This window comes from Priapulus caudatus, unplaced genomic scaffold (genome assembly GCF_000485595.1).
Source record: "Priapulus caudatus unplaced genomic scaffold, Priapulus_caudatus-5.0.1 Scaffold76, whole genome shotgun sequence".
NCBI lineage: Eukaryota > Metazoa > Priapulida > Priapulimorpha > Priapulimorphida > Priapulidae > Priapulus > Priapulus caudatus.
The window spans coordinates 450,574-460,972 of record NW_014577137.1 but is presented as its reverse complement, the minus strand read 5'-3'; the positions used below and the strand labels follow the sequence as shown (position 1 = coordinate 460,972).

General features: G+C 44.5%; 1 protein-coding gene across 1 annotated transcript in view; it reads left to right on the top strand.

The window, feature by feature from the left end:
- The first annotated feature begins 8,702 nt into the window (after positions 1 to 8,702).
- LOC106821519 (metabotropic glutamate receptor 2-like) overlaps positions 8,703 to 10,399 on the top strand; it is a 2,754-nt gene continuing 1,057 nt past the window's right edge. Inside the window, exons 1-2 of the mRNA XM_014826367.1 lie at positions 8,703 to 9,561; positions 10,077 to 10,230. Coding sequence (XP_014681853.1) covers positions 8,703 to 9,561; positions 10,077 to 10,230 — 1,013 coding nt within the window. The remainder of the gene's footprint in view (positions 9,562 to 10,076; positions 10,231 to 10,399) is intronic.

Below are 10,399 nucleotides of genomic sequence, written 5' to 3'. Positions count from 1 at the left end.
CACACGCAATATTCGTGGTCATGTTTTATGAAGGTTTCGTGAGGGCAATATCGCGGTCCTTAATGTTTCAGTCTATAGAGAATATTATTTCAAACATACTTACAACTATGGTCGGCCTAGATCACTTCAATCATCACAAGACATCATTTCGCGGCATCAACTCATACTACTCAATCGCTTGCGTGAAATATTTCATATCACCATCGTGGCATCTGAAATTCACGAGCTCTCCGTTCACGGAACATCACGGCCAAATAAGGGATCTTATCGCATGCCGTGCGCAGATTACGTTCTACCTAAAGGCCGCCGCACACCAGCCGATTTTTACAAACAGATGAAGCGATGAAAGCCGATGACATGCTGAGGAGCTGTCGCGTTCATCTTGTAGACTTTTATTTTATTCGGGTCGTTCCAAAATCAAACATGTTTGATTTTGAACCGAAGCGAATGAGCCGATGAGCGCGATTTTAAGCCGCCTGCACACGCTAACAATCGCTTCATCGCTCATGCGCTTTTGCCTATCGCTTCATCGTTTGTTAAAGATCGGCGGTGCTGGCGGCGGCCTTAAGACCATCACCGCAAACCAGTGCGGCTCGATGTGAATGTGTGTGTGTTTGTGTTGCTCTGTGTATGTGGCTTCTGTGTGTCTCTGTTGTGTGTTGTGTGTGTGTGTGTGTGTGGTGTGTGTGTGTGTGGTGTGTGTGGTGTGTGTAGTGGTGTGTGTGTGTTGTGTGGTGTGTGTGTGTGTGTAGTGTGTGTGTGTGTCGTGTGTGTGTGTGCCTGTGTGTGTGCGTGGTTGCTTACGTGTGTGTGTGCGCGTATTCGTGTGTGCGTGTAGCTGGTCGTGTGCGCATGCGTGCGTGGGTTGCCATAGTCGCTCGAGGTTATTAGGCGAGATTGAGGCATATCTCGGCGAAGATTGAAACAGTAAACATCCATGCAGATACTTATTACCTTCATGCAATAAAAAACCAGCTATCTGATCACCTCTTTTATGCATCTGGCTCTCTCCATCTTTCCTGTATAACCACCTAGTAATAAAAAAATCTGCCAGGTTAATTTATTTTCGAGTGGACAAGCCTTTCTATTGTCGAACCGATATGAATTTATCCCCAGTACCTGACACTGCTCTTGAGCGAAGATGAATTTCCGTCATTCGTTGTAAATATTGCGATGTCACACTTTGCTTACAAAATCGGGTTAATTTCCCATCGAATTGTCGCACGTGTGACGGAAATAACCAATGGGAAATATTTTTTCGAGGATCTGTCAAGCTATTGAGACAAGCATGTGACCTCGTTACTGCGTTTTTCCTGCGCGTAAATAACTATAGTCGCGCATGGTTGGCGTGTTCACTAACACGCTCCAAGTACAGGAACGATAGTTCTGGTTTACCACATCTAAACAGAGATAAAATACCCTAAATAACCTAAATACCTAATAATAACAGCTAATAAGGTATTATTAGCTCTTGATCTAAAGAATAGGAGTGAGGCGGATGGCTCACGACTGATTATACATAATATATAATTATATATATAACAGTCCACGCTGCAGCCGTGTAATCTATTATTACTATCACAAGTGAATAAATACAAACACTGTGTTTTTTTCACTCCTGTTACGATTACACACGTTAAGAATACAGTTAGGGATATAATTATATCAGGAGTGTATAGTATAATATATACATATATATATATATATATAATATATAATATATATGTATGTATATCTCACTAGGATATCGTATCGTGGCGAGAAAGCTGTTAATGTTTTTTCATATTGTTTCTATATCTGGGACCTGACTTCTGTGTGCATTCGCCAAGGACTGTACACAGATCGATCGATCACTTTAACCCGGTAACGTAACCACTTTGACGTAACACAGTAGTGAACGCATCGCCACGTGTAAATAATGCATGGTTGAAAAACAGCCTATCATGTCTTCATTTGTGATCTGATTGTCTTTTAAATGGGATAATTACGTCACTTTAAATTTCGGTATTAATTTCCGTTAATTATATTTTTTCTGTGCTACCAAATAGCGTCGTGCTTTGGTGTTAATATTAACGAGAATTACATAAAATTCATATTTTAAAAAGTAATAACATGAGGTTACATATGCAAACATATGCAAACATATGCAAATTGTGTCAGTACATTTTTCTCACACGGTGCAGATAGGGCGGTCGTATGATCTAATCATTACATTGATGAGTAATCACAAATTTACCAATTCAACTATCAATGGGAATTTCATTGCTACACAATGGTTGCATTTACAGTTAACTGTTTTAGCGATAAGCATAATATCAAGAGTAAATAATATAATAGATTCTAAAAATAATAACAGTAAGAATAATAGTAGAGAATAATAGTAAGAATAATAATAGATGGTAATAATAATAATATCTATTATTATTCACTCCTGATAATATCAGTTTCATAACGAGCATGAATGCTGTGTAGTGAACACCGAGAGCAACATGTAATAATTATTACTATATATTATATTATATTAATATAATATATATATATAATTATATTATTACTATAATAATGATGTAATAATGAGTAATAATGAGCAATAATGAGCGTAATGAGTGCGATCGCTCGCGCATCGGATTCTTTAAATAAGCGTTTCTCATTATTTCTTATTAACATCAAGCAGTAATGAGTGACATATAGCACACGTTAATACGGTCGAAATAACGACGTAATCGATGCAAAATTTATGCCGCAAGCTGTAGAAGTGTTATAATTAACCATTGACAAAAATATACATCCATGTTATGATGGTGAGATATTTTTTCCCGTATAGTTATATCGATGGCTTTCTGACGTCACTTCACGTTGCATGCGTCGCTTCTCATGTCATTCACATACGTCGCTCTCGCCAACGTCGTTTTTCGTGTCGATATCATCCGTGTTGTGAGCTGTTCTGTTTAAACTCTCGTGTCCTTATCATAGGGTAAAATTTTAATTGAAAAGTAATGTATGAACAACGTTGATTCTATATCATTCTATTTCACGTGTTTCATTCGTCGTAGCCGTGGTTTCGTTGCGAAAGAAATATACAGCGATTATCAGCACAATGGCAGAGTAATTATCTCTAATTTCACTGGCTAGTTTGCGCTTCTGTTAATTACGTCACGTATTTATTCTCCTAAGTAGGCATTTTCTCCCTAATTACTCCTGATTGGCAATCGTGCCGGCCCGGCCCCCCCCCCCACTCCGAGGTCGGAGGGACCGCATGCGCGTTCCCAAAATCTCCGGTAAAAGGGTATTTTTCGCGCGACAAAATCCGGCCCAAGAATTGTAAAGAAGGGGGTGTATTTGACTTTTCACCCGGATATTTCTTTAAAAAGGGGGTGTTTTTCCTCTCTCTCTTTCATCTTGAATATCATAGAAAGCCGGATTTAGGGGGGTCTCCAAGGCAGGAAAAACCCGCAAAAAGCCCGCGAAAGGGCGGTTCAGAAATTTGAGCAGTCCTGAGATAGGGGGGTGCTATCAAAGGGAGGGAACGAGCATATGCGTACCCTAAATAACACTGAGTGGGGGGGCCGGGCGTGCCGGCCCGCAGTAGTTACCGTGTAAATACACACGAGGTGAACAGGTATGGTGCTGCTCTCGTACGACACACGTACGTAGCTGCTCTTGGTGTTGTAGCGGTACAAACTGCATGCAGCGCCCCCTTCCCACACTCAGGTAGAATTGAGCCAGAGCGAGAGCGCTATCTGTCGTGGAGTTTGCTAGCGGTACTGAAGCCGCATGACACTGCAGTTTCACATAACGCCGATAAATCATCGCGATACTATACAGAAATATGAGCGATTCTAGATTTAATTAAATTAAATTAAAAGCTATTTTGGCGGCAATATTTTTATTAACCAATTAACGTGTGTCAACAGGGAACGTTTAAACTCGCAACGCGTAACATCGAATACAAATAGCAGCCCAGCCTTCTGCTAAAGTTATTACCTGTAAACAAAATTTGACAAAATGTTTGTTCTGAAAGAAAACTTCTTTAATTTCCGTATCATAATATGATATTGTAACGAAACGCGTTCTTCCTTTTATGTTGGTCGGTAGTAATAGTTCCAATTAACCGTCGCTATATAATATATCCCGGTCACCAGACACAGAGTGAAACGTGTGCGTGGTCGCGGGATACGATATACCCTTGTCGGAGCCGCTCAAAGTGAAACAGTGCTCCTCTGCGGTGAGTAGCGGGCCTTTAACCTGGTCACGCGGCACCACTTGTGACGAAGGCTGGAGTGTGTCGAAGACACCGAGTATCCTGGTCACATGCGCATCATTTGTATTCAATTATATCAAGAGGTGAATAATGACAGGTTCTGTCATGAGTCTGTCTCAGAGTCTGTAATTAATCACACCTGATTATGTCCGGTGAAGCGTAAGTGTGCGTGAGCGTCCATCAATACAGTGACTGCACGTAAACAAGAACGAAGATTTTAATGGCGATTCTTAGCCTTATATTTGCCAGTAACATGACCTCAACTATACATCTTACGTAGTACTCGACTACGTACTACACGCGAAAGTCACGCAAAAAAAAACTCAACCACGCTTTATCCATCAATGTCCACTATTCGCACTAATTGCCTTCCCTAAAATAGATTGTTGCGCTTGCTGTCGAAAACATTACGTCAATACAACATGTAGTGTACATGTAGTAGCGACGCGGGCGCCATTTCAATGGATGTACATTAACATAGGGACAGGATTGTGGCGGGATGCTGCGGCCAAAGTAAAACTTCTAGTGCGGACTTTATCATGCACATCTCTATCGAGCATGCCCCTGCATATTTTGAGTGCGTAAATTTGACCGAAGAACATTACTTTGGCTGGCAACCCGTCCAACGACCCGAGCGCAATTCCGATGTACATTAGCATAGGGAAAGGATTGTGACGGGTTGCTGCAGCCGAACCAAAAGTTCTAGAGCGGATTTTACCATACACATCTCTTCCGGGCATACCTATGCAAAGTAATGTATGGTAATGTAAGGCAATGTATGGTAATGCACGGCAATGTATTGTAATGCACGGTAATATATAGTGTAGACAGGGTTCTCCGTCTTACAAGAAGTGTATAGAAATGTTAACACTTGATATTCACAAAGCACAAGAAAGTGTGACGGTGCCACAAGAATAAGATTTATTCAGGAAAGCTCCTGTAGTTAATAGAAATACACGTACGATAGTACACGGAGAGGTGCTGACGATTAACACAGTGCGAGTACAATTTACACAGCTATAAGAAACTACGTTTAGAAATATAGAAAGGTTATTGCACATACTAGAAGATAGCTCACTACGATAGAACAAATAAGAAACAAGACAGATATAGGTCTATAGTGGCATAGATCTATAGTGGCATGAACCTTAAGCCATTAGTTAAAGAAAGAACTCACATACTTACGGACTGAATATCGATGCACGTTGCAGGCACAGACAATGTTAGACACACTGACTATGCTCGCTCGTACTGTCTTATATATATACACGCTTAAATTTAGCATCCACAAACCCCTGTCCAAACAAGGAACCATCCCTGCAGCCCTCGTGCACGTCCGAAACTGTCCAGCAGATGCCCCGATTTAGAATATCCCTATGTACACCGTCGGTTATGTGGGTAATTAATCGGTCCATCCTTACAAGGATCCAACACCCACGATCGCTCTCTATTTCACGAGACAGGAGTATCTCTCTATTGTGTCGAACCCTCCTCCGGGAAGGGCCGAGTTGCTTCTCGGTCGTGTGCCAAATTCGTGCATAAACAAACGCCGCTCGGCGCATAAACAACAACATTAGCCGCTGCCTTGCCTGAGCGAAACTGCCGGTCGTCGACTCTATTTCACACATCCCATCCGACTCGTCGATCTTGCCCTCGTTTACAAGAATCAATCTGCTGGCCGATAATCTCAACGGAGTTATAAAATTATTAACTGATTTAATGAATGCAAACCTCGTGTCTACAATATCAATGTATAGTAATGCATGTTAATGTATGGTAATGCACGTTAATGTATGGTAATGCATGGTAATGTATGGTAATGTAGGGTAGTTCACGGTGATGTACTGTAAAGTACGGTAAAGCACACGGTAATGTACGGTAATATGCGGTTATGTAGGTAGTATTCGGTAATGTACGCTTCTTATGTGCGGTAATGCACAGTAATGCGCCGTAATGTACGATTATTTACGGTAATGTACGGTAATGTAGGGTAATGTTTGGTAATGCACGGTAATGTACCCTAATGCGCGGTAATGCACATGCAGTAATACGCGGTAATGTACTGTAATGTACGGTATGTGTACCGTATTACACGGTAATGTACGGTAATGTACGGTTATGCACGGTAATGTACGGTTATGTACGGTAATACGCGGTAATGCCGCGGTGGGGTGCGCGCGTGTCGGTACTCCGTACTGTCGACCGTGAGCAGAGAGTGTTCGGCGCCGCGGGTGGAAAGCGGCAACCACGCGACACACCACCACGGTACCGCTCGTCTAGTCTCAATAAAGCCGCGGCACCTATAGTACGTGCAGGTCAATGCCACGTCTGCCGCCGACGGAATGTGTCGGCAGTGAGTTTTTCCCACCCATTGGCCGGGGAAACGTGTGTGCCGCGGCCGCCCCGCTACAATACATCGCATAATATCAGGAGTCTATCAATATATATTGATAGACTCCTGATAATATGTCATACCGTCTCGAGTGCGTGCGCATTTGAATTTACGAAAAATGTGTGAAAAATTAATAGCGGTTGACATTTTTGCTGACAGTTTAAAATAGCGTAAATATGTCATTTGATACACAAAACAAACCCGCACGAAATGAATCACATGATAGTGATAGATTACGAGAACGCGTGCGCCGGCTGTAAGTGTGAGAGAGGTGGTCTTACGTCCGCGATTATAGCGGTGTGTGAACGCTCCGCCACACAGTGACTGCAAGTCATTAAAACAATGCGTAACGCGATAGATGGACGCGCTTACACGGCGGGCTTCATATTTTTCTGTTTGGTGTTGATCGGTTTGCATGCGGACAGGTGAGGGAGGCAATGAGCAGCTGATTGTCAACTACACGCGGCTTAAGTTTAGAGGTAACACTGGAGACATTCCCGCCTCCTACTGCTCAGAGCCATGCCAGGTATGTCAAGCTACATGTTTACATGCTTCGCTATATAGGTGATCGTACAATGTGTTGAATATAAACGAATTTTACGATAATCTAGTAATAACACTAATGATACATTTGCGGTAGCAGAATCTGTAGCAGCGGCAGCGGCAGCAGCAGCAGCAGCAGCAGCAGCAGTAGCAGCAGCAGCAGCAGCAGCGGTAGCAGCAGCAGTAACAGCAGCAGCAGCGGTAGCAGCAGCGGTAGCAGCGGTAGTAGTAGTCGTAGTAGTAGTAGTAGTAGTAGTAGTAGTAGTAGTAGTAGTAGTCGTCGTCGTCGTCGTCGTCGTCGTCGTCGTCGTCGCCGCCGCCGCCGCCGTCGTCGTCGTCGTCGTCGTCGTTGTCGCCGTAGCATTGTTAGCAGGATTAGTAGTTGGTAACAGCGTTTATTTTTTTACTATGTAGTAGCACTGGGAGTGTACCTGTAGTAGTTGCTAGTATTACTCTACTACTTGTGACGTTTTAGATTATGGTAAATTCTCAGTAGATAGGCTAGGTAATTCAGGTAAATTGAACAATAAGTTGTTTTAGCCGTGGACTTGTAATTTCGTGTAATATCCATCCGACAATGCGATCTTCAGACAATCACATAATTAAATTGAATGAATTAATCAAAATGCACGGTAGTAAAATGCCACAGTTCTATGATTGTGTACAATTGGAGTACTCCGAGATGTTTCAGTGGCATACAATGGCTTTTGTTGCGGCAGGTCTGCAAAATTTATAAAATAAATTGTTCTACTAAAAGAGAATTGTCGTAGTCAGAATGAAGGCTGTACATGTACTCAAAAGTGCCTCAAATACCATCTCCTGCGATCTACATTTTCAAAATTTTCTATGGGAGAACCCCCCAGACCCCCCATTTGTTTCTCACCCCCTCCTTGAAATCCTGGATCCGCCACTGCCCCCCTAGGAATTTGCTTAGCCTACTGCCCTGGAATAGAATCATTACATCCCTTCATATATTTCAAATGTTTTTTCTTGATAAAATGAGCGTTCGAACCTTCTCGTAACTATATTTCTCGATTTGCTTCTAGTCACATATTTTCGCGAATATTGTCATCTTCATTAACAAAACGGACCCGAATATAGATCTGTGTAGCTATCATTTAATTTTAGTTCATCATCATTTTATTATCATTTAAGATTATAATTGTAATTTAAATTAATTATTTGCCATAACATACACATATCTTCTAACGTATATTACTCTGTATGCTCAAGTGTGGCAGCAGCAATACCAATTAAGTCAGGAACACAACATTGTGAAGAATACAAGCCGAATACAAATATCCTTATATATTCATCTAGGTGTGGCAGCGACAGCAGGAGGTAGAGGGACGATGCTGTTGGGTATGTATCGACTGCACCCGCTACCAGTATCTGCCCAACAACGCGACCTGCGCCGACTGTCCGCTTGGCACGACCCCCGCCGCCAGCCGAGATTCGTGCGTGCCGATTCCGGAGTCTTACATGAGCTACGGTGACGGGAGCGGCATGGCAGCGATCATCGTTGCCTGCGTCGGCATGCTCGGAACGGTCGTCGTCGCCGTCGTCTTCTTCGTGCACTGGCAGACGCCGCTGATCAAAGCTAGCGGCCGCGAGCTGAGCCTGCTGCTGCTCGCGGGAATCTTCCTGTCGTACGCGGCGACGATCGTCTTCACGGCGCGGCCGACGCGCGGCGGCTGCGCGCGCACGCGCTTCTTCACCGGATTCTCGTACACCGTCGGCTACGCCGCCATCTTGGTACGGACCAACCGCATCGCGCGCATCTTCAACGCGACGCACGCGGCGGCGAAGCGCACGCGCTGCACGAGCCCACGCTCGCAGCTCGTCATCTCCAGCATCATCATCGGCGTCTACCTGCTCATCTGCGCCATCTGGCTGGTGATGGAGCCGCCCGCAGTGACGCACGTGCCGTATCCGACGCGCGCCGACCATCTGCTGATCTGTCGCGGCGCCGACGGCGCCAGCTATCTCGTCGGGTTCACGTACCCGTTCCTGCTGATAATACTCTGCACTGTATTCGCCTTCAAGACGCGCAAGTGTCCGTCCGGCTTCAACGAGACGCGCTACATCGCCTTCACGAACTATACGACGTGCGTCGTGTGGCTGGCCTTCATGCCGATGTACTTCGCGAATCCGAGCAACTCGATACGCGTCGTCACGCTGTGCTTCGGCGCTACCATGAGCGCCACCGTCGCGCTCTTCTGCCTCTTCCTCACGAAACTCTACGTCGTGTTGCTGCGGCCGGAGAAGAACACGAAGGAGAGCGTCATGTCGGTGAGGCGAACCGGATCGTCCTACGCCGGCAGCAATCCGAACCTGTTCGGACTCGAACCGCATCAGTTACCGAGTAAGTCGTGGCCGGCAAGGGGCGGTACAGGCGGTGCTAACTATGCACTCGCTTCGCACCGCCCGCTACGATCATCATTAGTATCTATAGAAACTCTAATGTCATATTATATCTAGTAAACATCATCGATGATCAAAGCCCATACCTCATTAGTCTGAAAGTACTATAAGCACCGAAAGTCTATGCTTACAGACTAACTGCGTTGCGGTAAGTCTGTATATGAATGACAGCAGCTAATTGACCTGAATTATCCGTGTGAACGAGAGGGCCACGTCCCCATTGGATATTCTTGCTATACCTCGGTCCAACTGGATTTGTCTATACGTGCTTTAATCGTGCATGCCACATCGATGACTTTAACGCAATTCGTCACTAAGCAGCATTTTTATTGCTATTATCGCAACACTGAATGGCTACAGCTATTTATTAATTAATCCCAGCCGATAGGTAAATTCGGTATGGGAAACATATAGCAGCAAGGTGATAGTTATTGTTGCTGACCTTTTATCTCGCAGGTCGGAACAATACAGGCGATGGAACGGCAGTGTGTGTTTGCGGGAAACTTCGCGCGTCGCTGCCCTCCTTGCAGCCGCTCACGCCCGAGCCTTCATTCCGCCGCATCAAGTCGGAGATTTACGCTCCCAAAGTCACCTTTACCATAGCTGACAGGTCAGCAGAAAAAGCCTATGTGTGTCTTTGTGTGTGTGTGTGTGTGTGTGTGTGTGTGTGTGTGTGTGTGTGTGTCGTCGTGTCGTGTCGTGTCGTGTCGTGTCGTGTCGTTGTTGTGTGTGTGTGTGTGTGTGTGTGTGTGTGTGTGTGTGTGTGTGTGTGTGTGTGT